Source organism: Cyanistes caeruleus, chromosome 4 (assembly GCF_971803275.1).
Source record: "Cyanistes caeruleus chromosome 4, bCyaCae1.hap1.1, whole genome shotgun sequence".
Lineage (NCBI taxonomy): Eukaryota > Metazoa > Chordata > Aves > Passeriformes > Paridae > Cyanistes > Cyanistes caeruleus.
In genome coordinates this window covers 26255963-26275274 of record NC_141704.1, presented here as the reverse complement: position 1 = coordinate 26275274, position 19312 = coordinate 26255963, and the positions used below count along the sequence as shown (strand labels likewise).

General features: G+C 39.3%; 2 protein-coding genes across 3 annotated transcripts in view; one reads left to right on the top strand and one right to left on the bottom strand.

The window, feature by feature from the left end:
* ZNF277 (zinc finger protein 277) overlaps nucleotides 1–1426 on the top strand; it is a 45686-nt gene extending 44260 nt beyond the window's left edge. Inside the window, exons 11-12 of the mRNA XM_086887099.1 lie at nucleotides 67–241; nucleotides 1068–1426. Of these exons, the coding sequence (XP_086743225.1) occupies nucleotides 67–241; nucleotides 1068–1260 (368 nt within the window). The 3' untranslated portion in view covers nucleotides 1261–1426. The remainder of the gene's footprint in view (nucleotides 1–66; nucleotides 242–1067) is intronic.
* Nucleotides 1427–12490: 11064 nt separating this feature from the next.
* Nucleotides 12491–19312, bottom strand: part of LOC111931686 (uncharacterized) — a 28442-nt gene continuing 21620 nt past the window's right edge. Inside the window, exon 4 of one of the 2 annotated variants that reach the window (XM_086887098.1) lies at nucleotides 12491–17491. The gene's annotated coding sequence lies outside the window, so the exon portion shown is untranslated. The remainder of the gene's footprint in view (nucleotides 17492–19312) is intronic. The other variant, XR_002865715.2, reaches the window with a different exon arrangement.

Sequence of the window (19312 nt, the reverse complement as noted above, 5' to 3'; positions counted from 1 at the left end):
CCAAGAAAGCATTTTTCAGTTAAGACTTATGTTGCCCAAGCACTTGTTCACTACTGTCTCTGGCAGGTCTGAACTTCTATCAGCAAGTAAAACTAGTGAATTTCATCAGAAGAGAAATCCATCACTGTCGTTGTTACAACTGCCAGGAGAAATTTGAATCCAAACAAGAATTGATAAGTCATATGGAAGAGACCAAACACATTGCATTCCTGCCAGCCAGGTCTACATGGGATCAACCACAGTAAGGGCAAATGCATTTCTTCCAGCATTTATACTTCTTCTTGATAATTTCTACTAAATAGTTAGTTGAAAGTTCTGGGGTTTGCGAATACAACAGTGCACTGAGCTCCCTAACTCTGGTGGCTCAGATAAAATAAGTGGTCTCAGACTACTCAGAATTAGAAATCTCAGTACAGTCTGAAGACAGAAAGAACATGGAATATTGCTCTTCCAGTTGCATCCAGGATGCAGTGTCCCTTTGTATGGGATCTGCACTTTAAAGTCACTGTGCTAGAGAAGTTTGTTGTTACAAAATTGTTCTAGAACCAAGTCCCTTCTAGAACCCCTTCTTTTGCATGTCTAATGTAGATATATAGATGATGTCTACCTGACTTCAGGCATCAAAACAAGCTGGTTGTTTACCCATAGTTTTTTCCATGGAAAATAGAGAGTGTAACACAACCCTGGTACAGACGGTTAGTCTGTAGCTCTAAGTAGGCTGTATGGGTCCAGGAAATGATGCTTTCTACCAGGTGGTAGAGCACAGGGAGTGTTCTAACTTAAACACCTCAGTTCAGCATTTTTGGGGGGGACAAATATTCAACTGTAGTCTCTTTTGTAACATCATATGGGAGAAGAAATAGGAGGAAGGGCTCATCTATTATCAGCTCTTCTCTATGACTCTTCTACACTGTGCATACCTGCACTGTGCAGTTGGTTTTTTGGGTGTGCTGTTTACTGTCATTCCAGACAACTAGACTTGCTCATTTTTCCTTTTTTAAAATTCTTATCTCAGCCTTTCAAACAAAATGTGTCACTGTCTAGTAATCATGTCTTGTTGCTTTCAGGTATTATTTTCCTACCTATGAAAATGACACACTCCTGTGTACGCTGTCAGACAGTGAAGATGCAAAAACTGAGGATCAAAGTGAAGAAGTGCCTGTTGTAAGCGAAGACATATCCGGTCTAAAAGCTCTCAAACAGAGCAGTGTTTTAAACCAGCTTCTGTACAAAGAGAACAGGAATCAGGAGAAATTCTGACCTGGAAGTACAGTGGCTGACCCTTAGTGCTTTTTCTGCAAGACAAAAAAAACAAAAACAAAAACATTATTTCAATACTATTGGAATACAGTTAAACTCACAAATGTTATTGTCATTGGAGAATTCACAGTAGAAAATGAATGCTAAATAAAAATTTAAGTGTTAAGTTTGTTGGTTTATCTTCCTTTAATTTTTAGCTTCATTTTAAAATTGAATGCTTGATTTTCTACTGTTAGTGTGTTAGTGTTACTTAAAAAAATTTCCTTTTTTTTTAAACTTTTCCTGAATGAATCAAAATATGAGTTCTATTTTAAGTCCACCTCGTGAAAGGTGGTAACAACTGAGACAATGTGTAAAGCCAGTGAGTAAATCTACTATGTGTTATTGCTGTTAGAGAGCAGACAGAAAATGTAATTCTTGGTCTGATGTGTGAAGGAAATCTTGCTAATTTTTACCTTAGACCTTTTGGAAAAGAAAAATGAATCTGTATTACTAATCATCATTATTTAAGAGATACGGTGCCTGTTCTGAAAACTAGCTCAGAAACATCAGTGAAGCTCTGCCTACCCCATGAACATCTGACTGCATGAAAAGTTGCCAATCTGAAGTCAAAAAAAGTATAGGAATAATTGCAATATTGGTTGCATCAAAATCCAAAGAATTTAGAGTAGATTTATTGTATGGTTATGAACTGAGATGTTAAAGAATGACAGGGAACTCCAGACGTATAATCCAAATTAAATCCTAAAAATCTCAAGTCCAGAAAAGTTGTCATATTTCCTTTAAAGTTCTCAAAGTGGCAAAGTCTCAAAAGTCTTAAAGGTCTTCAGCTTGTCCAGGAAGAATCTCAGTCTTGATAGGGTGAAGGTGCTCAGAGCATAGGTCCTGCTAGGATGATCCAAACTATGTATTACTGAAATTTTAAGTAGTTCCAGAATTCAGGTTTCGCTTTCCATAGGATGTATAACCTCTTTCTATGGTGGTAGTACATTCTTTTTACTTCTTCAGGTCAGTGTCAGAGTACTTGCCGAAAGAATGGAAGTCAGCTGCTCAGTGCCCTTCCTTGCCTGAGAAGATTCAAAGCTATAGCTTTGCCTCTGCACAGCCCTCGTTACCTGAGAGTCCTTGCTGTCAATAAGAGTTGTTGTTGTTGTTTGCCTTTATACAGTGAATTATGAAGCAGTCCCTGGGAGCAGGGGCTAAAGTGCAGATCTTTAGACATGTTCTGCTAAGCTTCTATGTCCCACCTAATTCACCTTGCAATCTTATTTGCATCAGTTTGTTTTCATTTGCATTGAACTGGTTTTCTCCTGTTATTACACATCACCCTCTAGCACTTCTCTTTGCTTTCTCATTCATAGTTTTTCTTAGGCCAGAATGCTCTGGAGATAAGTTAGACCAACAGGATACTGAAAATGCACTGAGTAAGACAGATCAGCCATGTAACTGCAGAGTGAAACAGAGACAGAAGCACTATCTGACTCTGTCAAGAGGAAATGGGATAGAAGAAGTGCAGCAGGTGCTGAGAACACAGACAGAAAAAGGGGACCGGTATAGTCATATGTTTGCTTTGGTACAAAAATTTAGGAGGAGCAAGCACAAGCCAAATATTTTTGAACTAAAATGTCCTGACCATCTTAAATAAGCTATAATCTGTATTTCTTGCATTTGTAAAATTCGTGATTTCATACAGTAAATGCAATGGCTGTTGCTTTTTCTTCTCCCTAATTTTCTCTAAGCAATTATTTTCTTTCTAACTTAGAAATTTATTTTAGTCTTTGCTTTTTAGTCATATTCTTAGCTGAGGTAATAAGAGTTAATGGGGCTTACATTAGTGATGTGTGTTGAGCAATGGAAAAAAATCAGCAGAAGGACTATGGCAGCAGCACACTAATGAGTTTTATGGCAAGCCCATCTCAGGAGGGTACATTAAGGGAAACATAAAATTTTACTGATATATAATAAAGTGAAATTGCGAAACATTTCCTAATCATAAGGAATGTGATGCTGAGTCATTCAAACCCCTACAAAATGAAAACAATGTCAGCAATATGAAATGACTGTTATTCTGGTTCTAAGAGAAATTTAAAAAATTATTTTTTCAGTGTAGAATTAGGAGACTATATAAAGAGAAAATGTATAAATACCACAGACTGGTTGTCTATTTTGGGTAAAGAGGAAAAGGGGCTTCCTGAGTTCATAAGCAGTACATAGCTGTTCACTGGAAGTATCAGGAACATGAGGAGTCCGATTAGGGTTGAGCTTGTTACTTCACTTATGAACAGGCAACAAAGTAGGTTAAAGTCTTTTGTAGGTTCACAGAGAGGGTTGGTTATGGTTTCTAGAGTAAAAATCAAGCATTTTCATTTAGCACAATGATACTTGTCATTTTGCTGGAGCATACTTATTTGTACATACAATGCCCACGATTTTCCCTAGGCATTCTTGTCCTCTTATCTGTTTTAAAACTGAAGTTATTTCTTGTCACAAATAGAGGACTCAGTAATGACTGCATATGCATATTAGGGGCAAATATGGTCTTCTAAAAAAAAGAGTATTTTTGGAAGCATTGCAACAAAAATAATATTATAATGCCTTAATTCTTTGAGTGGACAGAGTTCAGGTTGGCAAATGCTCTTGAGAGAGTCAGTCAGGAGAATGAGTACTTCTAATAGGTGTGAAAAAATCTATACTAGTTTAACTCCAGTAAACATTTCTTACAATAATTCTTCCTAGTCTAGACCTGGACTCCTTATACACACTCACTTTTCTGTGTCTAAAGCCATATTTAGAAGGACCTGGCCTGAAGGAAAAAAAATACTTCTGTCCAGGTGGCTGGTAATCCTTCCTGCCCTTTTTACAAATATCTTAATTATGTTTTTGATGCTTCTCCACACTCAGTTTAGTCTGACAAGTCTGTGCAGACTTAATCTGACTTAAGGAGTTAATGGTTGTTGGCTTCCATTTAAGACACTGTTTTCTGTTTCTGTCTACATTTGGCACGCTGTGAGAGCTGTCAGTGTCTTCTCTTAGCTGGCTAAATGGTACCTGATGTGAGAAACACCAGACTAAGCCTCTGAAAAGTCTCTCTGCTATTGTCCTTTCTCAGTATCATTGCTGCCTCTGAATTCCAGTCAGATCTCTACAAGTGAGTGAGGTGTTTGTTACAGTCTCTCTCTTTCTTCCATTTAATGGAGTGTTTGACCTAAATCTGACATGAGACCCTGAACTTTGAGCAGAAGTAAACAAGGTTACCAGTGTCCATTCTCAAATTCAAGTCCAGAGCAGACAGTGGACATAGGCCTTGGCATCATCTACTGTCTACTGCCAATGAACAGCAGCAAATTTCATGACTTTGCTCATGGCTTGATGCTGTCTTAAATATTCTTTCATTATTTGCATTTTACGTAGTTTTATACAGAGGCCAAAGAGAATCAAGATCCCTGGAGAAAAATGTATTTCACATTGGCAACATGAAAAATACTGTTTCCCCAGGAGGTTTTGTCAAGTCAGGATGGTTTCTGAGGCTCTAGTTGCAATACAACTGAAGTGTTTGTTGGTCAATTATGCCCTTGTCTACCTCTGCCAGGTATGTCAGACTTGGCTAGATAACAATTGTCACATGCAAGAGGTAGTTTGTAGCCCTAGAAGGAATTACTGCTTCCATGTAGTAGTCATTAAAATCAGCTGCTGTAGAAATATATGCAGCAGTGGCTGCATGTGAAATTAATCCCTTTTCTTCATGAGCATTCAATGTGCTGTTCTTTCAAGTGCAGTTTTTTTCCGTCTGTAGGAAGTTTTCTCCTACTAAACTGTGCTCAATTTGACTTCTTCTGCCAGGAAGAAATTTTTAGTTGCTCCTTGAATATAATTTTACATCTTTTGCAAAACTCTTGCTCATGAAGATGGATACGAAGTAACTATTTTAGAGATTAACATGTAACCTTTTAGTTGAATTCACATTTGATATTTTTCACCCCTGATAAATTCACTCTCTCCATAAGAAGAGCAGGAGAATTAAGGATATTTACAACTGAAAATACTTAAGTTGGTTTTGCATAAATTTAGATAGAATAAAAGTGGTTTTCTTCCACAAATATACCTTAGAACACAATTCTCTTCATTTACTATCCTGATACTGAAAAGCTGAAAATCTGTGTGTAAATTACATATAGGTCGAATGTTGAACCTTGCATTATAATCAGTTAATGTAATCTGTGGATCCTAAAGTCATTCAGCTCACCCTAAAGAAGTGCCAGTGGCAGATTTCTAGTGTTACTGCTAGAACACTGATACACTGCAATTATTCTCAGTATAAACTAATGCTTAAAAATGTCACATTTTGAGGGGGTCATGCATTTATCTGTCACATCACGAGTGTGTAGTGAAATCCCTCAGAATAACTACAGGCAGACTTTTGGTATCACCTCCTGCCACAGCTTCATTGAGTGTCAGGAGACTTTATTTCTATGTTTTCTGGAAATAGCAGAACAATCTAGGGATAAATAATGCAGGAATTACTAATTGCTCATTAGAGAGCCTTTGTAAACTGCCTGCCCAGCTTTGCAGAGCCAAGCACTGCTTTAACCTTTAAGTGGTTTTAAATTTTAAATTTAGGCTTCCAATTGTACTGAGGTAATTTTGTTACTCTCTGATACATATCTGTGTCTTCACACCACTTAAGGAAATATCTCTATGGATCTTCACAAATATTTGACCTGTAAACTTCTTTTTTGTTAGAACCTAGGTGAAATGAAGAGCAAATAAGCGAGGATGGAGCATAGCATTTGTGAAGAAGGATCATGAACATGTGACAATGCTTGCCTCCTGTATTTTTACTAACAGTGATTTGACATGCATTCTTTGACAAATATTGTTACTTCCCTCTTCCTCAGTTTTCTAAACAGTGAGATTGTGATTATATGATAACAACTATCAGGAAGAAAATGGCACATACAAAGATAGGATTCCACTGTATGTGTGCAGCTTACCTGCATTAGTTGGCCTTTGAAATTTGAAATACTTAGTTTAGAAGGTGACTAGATCACAGTCAAAAGGTTTCCTCATTCAAGAAGAAGAAACTTAATACTGGGATTACATTCCCATAAGGAAAATGTTCAAAAGTTGAACATTTTGAAAATGACATTTTTTTAAAAGAGGGGTTAACCTCCAAATCAGATTTTCAGAATATTTATGATTTGCTTTCAATTGAGGTTTTCAAATAGAGAGTGTATGTTTTGTAAAAGATCCTCTGCTTTTAGTCATGCTACAGATCTTCCAAGTGCATACTAAGTGCATTTGCATACTAAGGAAAATTGTTTTCCTGTTTTCCTGTTCCATAGCATAGAGTACCCATGGTTGCCACAGATGAAAGATGCCCATTGCTAGTCTGCTCTAGCCTTAAAAGGTATAAAACCATGAGTTTGTTGAGATTAAAAAAAGAAAATACATTGCAAAATATTGTGCATCTCTTAATTAATTTAATTGATCCATTATTTTATAAACAGTCTATTAAAAATACTCTTCAAGAAGGTTTCAAGTGAAGATTTAGTATTTTTCTCAAAAAGCATACACATGAGGTAGATAAGATTTCTCAGATTTGCTTAAGCTTCTTATTGTATGTACCTTGCCTTTCCTTCAGTGTAGGAAAGTTTCTGATTAAGACAGGACTTCTTTTCACTATTAGAGCTGCTACTTAGACATTTTCTTCTCAGAAGTTGCTGCAATGGTACTTTTGCTCATATTGTCATCTTAACCAGAGGCCTGAGTTTTTTAACTTGCCTGGAGCCAGTTACATTTCGAGTAAGCAGTCTGTGAAAGGACTGATGCTGGGATCCATGCTTCAGTGCAACAACATGGTCCATTTTCCCATTGATGCTGTATTGTCCCTAGGAATCTTTAAAGATGGAGATGTTGTTCCTGCTGCTTCCTAGACTTTTGTGACACTGGGAAAGCTGTTTAGATGCCCCTAATTTGAAACCAGTTAGATAGGATTCCAATCAATATCTAAAATGAATGTCAGCATACTGTCAAGCAAAGATTTCCTGCTGTATAGTTTAGTTTCTGGTTGGGAAAAAAACCCAATATTCCTTTATATATGTGACAGTGTTTATCCACTAAATTTTTGGAGGCTTTGTGCTGATTAAAAATAGTACAGTTCTAGAGTCTTCCCTCTCTTGTTTCTACTGTTCTATTCCTCATCTCTTCCTCTGCCACCATTACCACTGGCCACCTCCCGCTCCCCAGTCAGGTTTACCTTGTAGTTTTTCATCTGAAAGCTAGACAAAATCTTATTCCAATATTATTCCAAGCTAAGGATTTAGTAGAGCATAATACATGTGCAGAATGACTCCTATGCAGACCAAGGGCTTTGCAGAGGCAGGGGAAGATAGACTAGTTAAATGTTTCGGTGTTCCCTAGTCATGAAGTAAAAATCAAAAACATGTTTTCTGCATGTACATGGGGTGATCTATGTAAAAAGTAGTAGTTAACACTACTTGTCTTGCAAAAGGGCTTTTATTAAATCATTAATGATAAAATATGTACTAATCTATTGGACATAATATTTGAGCATAATATAAACAGATGACTGGTGTCATCTGTTGAGCAGGCTTAATAAATGTAAATTAATGCTCCGGTGAGTACAAATAATAAAGGAAATCTGGATGTTTAGGGGTTTTTTTCTAATTTCAAAGAATCAAATAGTATTTTATGTCTTCCTTTGAGAAAGCTATATCCATTCAAGAGATTAGAACTTTTTCTCCAGGTATTTAGGGTAGACACTGCTTGCCCCTCTGAATTTAGATAGCAACTGAAGTGGTCCTTGCTGAGACACATAGTGATAAGGCAGCCATCTGTTTAAAAAGGGGTCCAATAAATCTCATTTTCAGTGACTGAATGAAAATACCCTTTATCTTTAGCTCCTTTCATTCTATTAGTTTGTTTAACTAATTATTTTTCATTTACTTTATTTTTGTATCACATTATGTGGAAGACAGGAGGCTAAGAACCTGGAAAGAGAAATTTTTAATAAAGCAGAATCCATGTAATGGTGGTGCAGCTTGAGATGCAGGATTTCCAAAAACATCAAAGGTGTTCCAGTAAATGAATTTTTTTTCAGAATAATCAGATATCTTGTAAAAATCTGATTTGTTTTTCCTTAAATTAAACTTTAATTCTCAGGAGTGGCATACATTGAGAATACTTAGTGCACAGAAATTTTTACAAGGCCTATTTAGGAAGTAGATGTAGCTTGTTTATGCTTGAATACCAAGGAATAGACAGACCACCAGAAGTAAGACCTCCCAGACTTTATGAATCCTTCCTAGAGATTTTCCTTCCCTTCCCACCCTCCTATTAGTCCTGATGTCTCAAATGCCCTGGAAGAATTTGAGGGCTCTTGGTTTCCCATGGTTTCAATGGGAGTTGCCAGGAGTAGCTTTCAGATTCAGTCACCCAGTGTATTCACTCCCCTTGCAGGCTGCTGCAGCCAGGAACTGCAATATGTCACACTATAAAATATTTTTATAGGGAGCAGTGCCTTTTTCTATGAGAAAGAGCCACACTAGTGCTGCCAAAGACACCAAGGAAGGGAAAGACACTCATTTTCTCCCCTCCCATCTCCAGCAGGTGACACCACTTCTGTCCTGTACTGCAGCCAGCTGGCAACTTGCCTTGTCCAAAATTCACCTTTTCCTGTGGTGGTGGAAGGTAATAACCTCCCCATCATCCAAGGACAGCCAGAAGAATGAGAAACCCTCCTTATTTCTTCTTCCAGGAGCACACTGTTTGTATTCACCCTTCTCTGTTTTGAGGCAGAACACACATTTTTATCCCTGTCTTATCAGGTTATGTAGGGGGTTGCAGGCAGATGGTTCACTGTCAGGGTCCAGGTTTCTTTAATCCCCCCTTTCTCTTGAGAGCAATAGGTAATATGCCAGCTAGAAATACAACTAAAGCACTACTTACTGATTTGGGGGTTTTGCCCAATGACTGCTGATATGTATGCACAGATTATTTTCAGTGAGATCTCTGAATTTCATGGTTATATCCATATAAGTAAGGTTTTGGGTGCTTTAAAATGGAGCTAAATAGGGTTCAAATTATTGGGTTTTACTCCAGTAACTGGAGTAAGGTTTTATGCTATTCTCTGAAGTAGGAATTGTCCCTCCAGGCTGACTGCCCTCACCTGTTTTGGTGCCACATTCTTCTTGCATCTCTTTTGTGGCAAAATATCCATGAGACTTAAAAATGTTTAAGATGAGGCTGCAAAAAATGCTTTAAACATTTTTAAGAAGAGGAGGGTGCCAGACCAAGTCCCCACTCCCTGCACATCTGTACTAAGGAGGCTCTTACATAGCAAATCTTCCCACAGCATGAAAGCAAGCAATGAACACATTTCAATAATTTAAAACCAGATGAAAACAACCTCCAGGGAAGGCTGTGAGCTCCATATCTCACCTAGATGGAATTTCTGCAGCCCTCATATAGGTAACTATACGCTAGAGAGCATGGATGCAAACAAACATCCTTTCTGCTGGCTAGCTGATTCCTGTGCTGACTGGTTTGGGCTTTGTTTCAGTGTGCTTGTCCCTGTGGACTAGGCAGGGAATGCAGGGAGTTCTGTATTTTGTGGCAATGGCAGGTACCTAAGAGTTACTACACAGCATCTGAGCTGCTCATAGGGGCCCCCGCTGCCCCTACACGAGAGCAGAGTGGAAGCAGGCGTGGAGAAGCTGGGCACAGCTGTGACCAGGGCTCACCTGCTTGGGCTCTCTGGGGCACTACACAGTGAGTTAACAAGCCTCAGTCTGGGGCTCGGGGCAGCTCTTTTGTTTCAGTTCTGTTTAACTTCTCCAGGTCCTGCAGGTAATTGCTGCAAAAGTAGAAAGCACACAACTGCCACAAGTTTGCCATTATTAGATTAACAAGCTGCAGAGGTCCCTCCTGTCCTTTTCTGTGTAGCGTTGCTGTTCTTACTTGAAATTGGTTTTGTCACCAGTGACAGATTGTGAACTACCCCACCTTTAGAAAGTTGACTGCTTTAGGCTCTGCATCCATTACTGTCACTTACCACATTGAGAGAAATGTAGAAACAGCTGCTTCCATGCAACATGCTACAAACCTCCTATGAAAAAATCAGATGTGATGTTTTGACAGCAAATATTGCTTAGCATGCAAGGCAAATTCTACCTGAGATAGGCAAAACCACTGTCAGTGAAGTAGAAAAATTGAAATGTGCCAGCTTCCTGTGCTGACAGGAATAGTACAGAGCAGGAATATTCAATCCTGTTTTTTTCAGGAGGCACCTTAGAAATTTGTGGCACACACAAAGTCACATATGAAGGATACATATTTGCTTTTCTTGGTCATTTTGGAAGCAGCCGCTGGAGTACTTGGTTGGAAACCACAGACGGCACTCTCAGAAAAAATGAAAGGACTAAGTGTGTCCCAGTTTCTGGTTAATGAGAATTAGTGAGTTTTGTGCAAAGATATGTTCAGTCGAATAAATTACATTACATATAGACTACAATAGGTAAATGGCTGAGCTGAAAGACTGGAAGAGCTGTGGGGCTGAAACTCCTGTACCCAGCTGTGCAGTGCTTCATCTCACCATTCCTGCTGCATTGCTTTTTTAATGAAGTAAATGTTCACAGAGATACCAATCTGGGTCACTGAACTCAAATCATTCTGCAAGCACTTCAGCCCAGTAATACTAAAGAAGAGCTCAAATGATTTTGAACCACTGATACATCTGATGATCTTTTATTCATTATTTTCTGTGCATTATTGATTGTCTCTTTTGCTTGTTTGCTCAAAGGGTGTTCAATTGCATTCAGGAGCTGAAAGTTTGTAACATCTGACAGTTGGTCTGGAGGCATCTGCTGGCCTCCAGGAGATTAATTTCAGAATGTTAAACATTTGCATAATCACTGCTTTTCAGTGAGCTGCTAACATCCAAAAGGTAAGATGTGGAATCTGAGCTACCCCACCCCAATGGTTTCTGCAGGCAACACTTGCAGAGGCAGTATGTAGGGGCTCACCACAAGTGTAGGCTTACTAGGGGAGGTGTTTGGAGCTTGTGCACTCAGCCATGCTCCCTTTAGTGTCTAGCATTTTTATATTTTGTAATTAATTTCCTGGGAATAAATTCTAGTCTCTCTGACTATCCAAAAGGTTTTCTTACAGGAAATTAGTTTGAGGGTTTGAGAATGCTTTTAGAAAATATTTGTATTTGTACTCAGAGTAGTAAATCAAGCACATACATTATTATCTGCTGGTAGTTCGTTTTCCTTCAACAGCCTCATGGACCACTCAGCTCATTTTTGTGGGGACACATCAGACAGTCTTTCTCCAACTTGCTTGAGTGCAATGCAATTTAATGCAGGTCAGGCAATCTAAGAAGAGCATACAAGGCCAAGCAGCTGCATTTGCTCTTCTAGGAAATTGAAGGGAATTGAAAATTTCTCATTATATTTGTGCCTTTGTATTAGAAAGGCAGTTTATTCCAGCCTCAGAAGTTTGCTACCCAAAATTTGTGTGTTAGCATTTGGATTTTTTTTAGTGAAAGACTGGTGGGAAAAAGGAAGCTAGAAATGCAGTTGCATTAGATAATTAGTTTCAGCTCATTTCATTAGTTGCAAATAGAAGGGCAAAAGCAGCCTAATACAATGTTGCAAAGTAACATTGTGGTCTTTTATGGGCAGTTTTAAGATGTTGGAATACAGTTCTCCATCCACTATAGTGTCTTCATTGATCAGTATGCCTGTACTTCCTTCATTGGAACAATTTGCCAAGCAAGTTTCATTGCAGACCAAATTTTGAGAGCTTCAAAAATACAAAATCTATTTATCAGTCTAATCTACTAATATCTTTCTAAAAAGCCTTTTTGTATAAACAGTGTAGAGCCATTTCTTTTAATACAAAGAAGCTTATCTGATCCTAATCAGGTTTTCCATATGAGCAACTTGGCCAGTATTTTATATCAAGGGATAAATTAGCAAACAAACAAAAAGAGAAAATAATAAGTTCTCTTCTCTGGAGAACTCACTGAATGTATTTCACATGTTGGAAAATAAGATTAATGATAGCCTTTATTTCTACAATTGAAGGAGAAAAAGATGAATTTATTTATAGGACTGTTTGCTTATGAAAAAAGTATTGAGGGAACTACTACATTAAAGAAAAAAAAAAAAGAATTACTTTTCTTCTATTTATTTCTGCATATTAACTTCTGGCTAATTTTTTTTTCTTCTTTCTTTTTTCTTTTTTCTTTTTCTTTTTTCTGACAAGTGTCCTGTGACTCCATGTCAATGCTCTTTGTTCCACATTCATAAGCACCCCATATGCTAAAGTGTTCTGTCATGATGCCGTGCTTTTGAGGAAAAGACAGGATCTCTGGAGGCCACAACCCAGTAGTGCCCTGTGGGTATGAGCAGTGACTCCCCAGACTTGGTCTGGGTGGGATGACTGTTTAATGATACATTAGGCTCTCACTAAAAAATTATTTGGAAATCTTGCTGTTCCATTAACCAGTACAAACAACATCACTACATTCCTGCTCTTGCTTCCCTTTCCTTCTTTCCTCTTGCATCTTAATCCTATTTAGGTCCTGGGCTCTGAGCATCAGAAATACATCCATGTGTATTTGCAGAATTCCAAAATATCACAAGCACCTTTTCTGCTTTGACTTAGGTCTTGTGTAATGTAAAAAATGTATAATAACATTATCTCCCAGCCCCTTCATTCAAGCATTGGGTAGGTATGTTCTCTCATCCTCCGTGGGCAGTTGTTATCAATTTATAGTTAGGCTCAGCTACTTCACTGTAGGATTCTATATAGTTTTCCTGCTGGCATGTAAATAATACTCTCTTAATACTTTTGGAAACCACAATCTTCTCTCCCCAAAGTACTTCAATAATGTATTATCCTCATGTGTTCTAAGATAGCCCAATTCTACACTCTTACACTTACAGAAGCTGTTGGATTCTCCTAAAGCAGAGGACAGCGTAACTGTAACATGAAGGTCTAACCTTTAAATGCTGGAGTCAAGAGCAAACCTTGCAAATGCCCTTGTGGGAAAGGTTGCTCTCCAGAATTACTTAGAAGTCAATAAGGCACTTGTCATTAAGGGTGTTAATTGGAGAGGGAGGCAAGCGCTGTTCCCACAGTTTCCAGCACTCGTGCTTGGGTGCACCTAAGAGCTGAGGCAGCAGTATTGGTCATGAGGATGAAAAGCTTTTCTAAGTATTACAACACTGTATTTCTTCTCTTTGAATGAAATATGCTAAAATACTGATAGTGATAGTAGAGCAATATACAACGTAGGTATATGGCAATAAGCTTTGGGCAAGAGGGAAAGACACAGTACACTATCCTGTGAGAATCCCAGACACACCTTCAGGACCAGGTGGAACCTGCTCTCCATCTTTGCTCATCGTGTGTCTGCTTGCAGTGATTGTTTTAGGATATTATACTGAAAACCTTTTTCTGTTTCCAATACACATTCATTTGCATTCACATGGGATAATGCTCTGCAGTTTTTACTAACTGGAGGCTGAATAGCCTCTTCCAAATAGAGGTATTGCTCAACAGGAGCAAAGGAATTTGAATGAAAACCCATAGTTACCCAGTGGGAATGAGGAATCATTTCTAATCTTCTCTCTGCAATTTCTATGCCATTGAAATGCACTGTGTCTTTTATGAATCTTCCATTATCTGTGGAGGCAAAATCCTTGCTACTTTACAGTAATTGTGCTATTCTGCAAGGAGAGCTGTGAAACCATGGCTATATTTTTAGGGTCTTTAGCCAAACAATTTTTTCTGACTTGGGTCTGCTTTGAGTTTATTTTGGAAACGTTTCCAACTCAAAACTCATGGGAGTATGTGTCCCTGGCATGAGGCAATTCAATAGAGAAACACCACATCACCTCCATGCTTTTGGGTGTGCTATTATGCCTTGCAGACAATCCTCAAGCTGTGCCATTTGTTCCATGGTGCCTGCATATTAAAATTGGGATGGCCATTAAAAGATGTCCATGTTAGGGAAAGGACAAGGTAAGGTCTTCTAGAAGTTTGTGCTGACTAAACATCCTTGCTTTAAATCTTCACTCACAGTACGAGGGTGTGAAAGGGCCATTCCAGAAATACTGCCTCTGATCTCTGCCTGCAGACAGGGAGGTAGAGGTTAAACCCTAACTTGTCAAGTCCTTTTTAAGAATCACTCATATACTAATCCCATTGAGCAGTCTGCTATAGTTGGAGACACAAAATGATCCACAGACATGAGAAAAAACCCTGATAACTGCCCAGGGCTGCACTCGGAAGTTCATGTACAACAGCAGGGCTCAGTTAAATCCTCAATTACTGTGAATGCCCTGAAAATCTGGCATTTCCAGCTATCAGACATGCAAGTTAGGGGCTCTGCACAGCCTTTTGCAGACTGCTGTTTTGCAAATCAAGCTCTACAAGGCTAGAAGTAAGTCAGGAAAACAAGTGAGGCAAGGGGCAGCCTGGATGACTGCTTGTGAAACCCTTCTGTTGGAAACAGGCTCCATGCCAGCTTCTTCTTTTCTCTGATGTTTTCCTTTCAGGTTTGAGTCCACTGTCTACCTCTGCCTCTTTTGAAGATTTTTTTTTCCCTTTGAACATTGCGTTCTTGTTTCACGGAGAAGCAGAGCCATGGGAGCACCAGCAAAAAAAAACCCCAAACCATTTGTAACTCCAGAATCCAGAGTTCAGGCCTCTTACTTCATTTGCTGTTGGATCTTCACACATATTCAAACTCCTTACAACCCCAGTCCCTGCTGGCAGCAGTGGGTTTGCCAGTTCCCAGTTTCTTTGAGTGTTAGAGGTATTGTTAGGGCATCATCTATATCTGGAAGAGGAGGCAATTACTTTGAAACCTACGTAGCAATTGGGACCTAATTTCTTTAAAAAGATGGAATGACATTTTTTCTCTTTTCCTTAAAAAATAGGATCCCAGCTTGATAATGCCTAAGAAAGCTCTGAAACTCTTGCTGAGCTGGTTGAAATAGATAAGCCTAAAATAGATTCTCTACAGGCAGTTACAGAAACTTGAATCTGGAATATTGATCAGGTAAACTGTTGGAAAAACATGGTGATGTACAGCCGTGTTACACAGTCTAACCTTGCCTATTTATGCTTCAAGTAACAGCCCAAAAGAGACAAGTGCCCACATTAGTGTTAGAAGGAGGCACATTTTTTTTTGTTGTTGTTTAAAGTAACTTTGTCATATCTCAGCCTGTACATTCACACCAGGAAAAGAAAAGGAAATCAAAATCTGTCTTAAGCCAAATCCCCCTCTGGAGAGTATCACACTGTGCCACTGGCCAGCCCAGACAGATCCACCTGCTGCTGCCACCTGTCCCCAGCAGCTCCCTGGGTCAGGTCATCCTCCTTGTAACAACAAAGGTTGGGAACTTTTCCAGTGCCTCTCAGGGGCTTTTCCTCACACAGCACAAAAGGCCTTGTCCAGGCCTGTACCAGAGCCAAGCCTAGCTTTGAGTTTTCTTTTGTTTTCTCCAGAAGAGTCTGACACTTCCCAGCTAGCACAGTGGAAGATCTGAACCTGGTTGTCTGCAGCCATGGCTGTGTGCTAAGCTTCTTGTGTTTTCAGACATCTAATGTTAAAAAAAGACTATACATCTTTACTAGACTATACACCAAAATAAGTGTCTTTCTTTGGAATTAGTATGTATTTTGTAGCACATTTTCAGGAGTTGAAAACTGCATGGAAAGTGGAAGGTACTGCAACTGCCATGAGTGGTAGGTGCAAAACCCAGATTTCCCAACAGAGCAATCACAGGAAGTGTCTGGGGAAGAGCTTTATGAAGATGAGGAGGAGAACATGGTCCCTTGTGGCCAAGCAGAGAACACTGCCCCAGCAGCTTCCTCAGCTCAAAGTTGGATCCCAGGATGAAAGCTGCACACACAAGGCTGTGCATGAGACAATCTGACCAAGGCACCATGACTGAGGCTGCACAAACTTCTCTGTACCATGGAGGTCTTTGGCAATTTGGCAGCAAAAACACATAGTCAAATAAAATAAACACATCATAACTACAGAGACTCAGAGACAGCTCAGATTAAGGTGTGTTAAACCAAGTCTTCTCAGGCTGCAGCAAGGGAGAAGCTGATCTCATCTCTGTTCCTTGGTGCAAACTTCAGAAGACAGGACAGTGATAGCTGGTTTAAAACATATCACCTTTGCAGAGGTGGTTTCAAATAATTTTCCCTTTGGGTGAACAATTACAAGACAGATCTAATAATCTTCCATGATATTTTTAACAATCTAGTTCCTGTGTGTTCTGCCCTTTCAGGTGGTCCAGTTTCTTTGTAAAATGAGGTGTTTTAACCCTGATCATACACAGGGTCACACAAACAACAGATCATGGTTTTCATGTCTGCAGCATCATCTCCTTATCACTAGAATTGCCATTAGAATAAACCAAAAGACCGTAATCTCTCTATTTCTCTGCTGACATAATTACCTTATTCTGGACAGGCCATTTGAGAAAGCTTAAAATCAAAGAAAAAAATCTAATCCTCCATGTAAATCACTGTCACTTGAATAACTAAACTGCACAAATTTTAATGCTGATGAGAGCAGAATTTAAACCAGTTTTAAATATGTGCAACTCATTCCTTCTGTTCTGCCAAGTCATCATCAAAAGAGGAACACACAGACACACAAAATGATTCATGCAGGAAATACAGAATACTGCAGAATTCATCTCTCTGCTGTGACAAGCTCTTCCTAGTTTCATGTACTTTATTTCCAGTGCAAATATCTTTCAAGACACTGTTTCCATGTTTTATCCAGGTTACTTGGTATGTAGCATGAGTGACATACCTTGACACAGGCAAGATTTAGCAAATACAGCACAGTCTTTCATGAATTATGTGTTTCTGCATTACAATCCTTCACTGCAGACAGTGTTCAGGAGCCAAGTTTACAGAGAAGGAGGAGGAGAAGGAGAAGGAGAAGGAGAAGGAGAAGGAGAAGGAGAAGGAGAAGGAGAAGGAGAAGGAGAAGGAGAAGGAGAAGGAGAAGGAGAAGGAGAAGGAGAAGAAGGTATCTTGGTACTTCTTGGTACCTTACCAGTTTTTTGCCTACCCTCCCTACTAGTTTGTATTGCTGCTGCAGTCACTCTCTTCCATTGGTGGCCTGAAAGTTCTCATGACATTTTTACAGGTTTTGAGCAGAATCCTGCAAAAATAGAAGGAGATCAGAGTGGTTTGTCGTCAGCAACTAGGATGCTGCAGGGCTTGCTGGGGGTACAGCAAGTCAGGGCTGCCCCCTACTTACCAAAGCTGGTGTCTGGTTGCAAGGCAAGAAAAAAAATGCAGATAACGAAGAAAATGTAACTGCACCTTAAAACTGATATTTGCCAGTATCTGTGTCTCATTTTGAAATTCAATGCTCTCTTATGGAGAAATGAGAAAGCTGCAAGGCAGAGTCTTTCTGTGGGGGCACTGTTGTATGTGCTGGGTTAAAAGCTGAGGGACGGGGGAAGCACTCGCTTGCATGGGTACAGCAGAGCATAGTGCCAGCTCCCTGCTGCTGGCCTTCCCTCTCACCACTGGCAGAAAGGGAGCTGACACAAGAGTAGGCACAAATGCATTATGTTAAAGGACAAAGCAACATGTACTTCTATTGTTTAAACAAAAGTTTGAATATATTCTGCTCATGTCTCAATGTGGCAGGTTTTTGCAATTAAAATCTCCTTTGGGAGATTAACTTTACACTCTGTGTTAGGAATCAAAAGCATAAAAACATAACATGGATGCACCTGAATAAGACAGAAATTAATCAAAAGTTAACAGAAAACAGAATGGATTTTAAGTAGTATTTTAATCCACTTCTACTCCATGACTTTTGTAGGGTTGGTTTGACAGCACAGAATAATAAAGGCACAGTACTTTTTAGAAACAGTACAGAAGTGTTTAAATGGTTTTCAGAACTTTTTAATCCTGCTTTGGTGTTCTGAAATCTTTCTCAATTAAACACTTCCTCAGCATCAAAGATGTCACTGGTGGTCTCAGGAGAGTTCTGTGGCACTTCTCCTTCCAACAACCACCACAGTGTTGCCCACATCTTTGGGCAGATTCTCTGACAAATCCTGTAGGTTTGCTCAGCAGGGGGGAGAGGTATGAGCAACAGACTTGGCTTTTGTTTGTCTTAGCTTTTTGGGCCATCAGAACTCCCCATTTTTCCAGTAGGTTTTGGTCTTGCCTGGACAATGCTCACTGCTAACTGTACCTGCACTATCGACAATAAATTTGATTTAAAAACATCCTAATACTGCCAATATGGAAGTCCCTAACAGTTTTTGCTCCTAAAGTACTTTTATTTCCCCTTTTGGTCCCACAGCAAATTTTGCTGACTGTAGTCTATGTTAACAGTAGGGCAAAAAAAACGGTAGGAAAGGTCAAGAACTCCAAGAGATGGAAGGACACAATAGTGACTCTACTAAAAGGCTTCCTTCTGCTTCAGGCAGCGCACTGTGACTGAACAAATGGGAAGCTGAAGATAAGGTAGAGGAGAAAAGGAAGGAGATTACAAAAATAAAGTCTGTCGCTTCTTGGGGATGATCTCACATCTGAACAACTGAACTCTCACTTCCTTGTCCTTTGTCTTCTGCTTGTTACCAATGTTGGCACTCAGAAGCCAGGAAGGAAACAGCAAAACAATTTTAGGGAGATAAAGTTATTTGCAAATTCTGAGAATGCTAGTAGGACTCACCATTTTCCTTATTTGCTAAGGAGTTTTCAAAAATATCTCCTTAGCCCAATCTAAAAATGAAGGAAATATCTGAGGAGGGTTGGCTTCTTGTGGTTCTTTATAAGTAGCAATAGGTACTGATTGCAGAGCAGTCATTTAACTAGGACTGCCTCCACACAAAGGAGATGGATTTCAGGCTCTGCCAAAACAAGGACTGAGCCACTGACTTAGGACAGTTTGCTCAGGACTCAGTTCCTGCAGCTTGCTTTGAGCCGCATGGCTGCGCCCAAGCTGGTTACCCAAGCC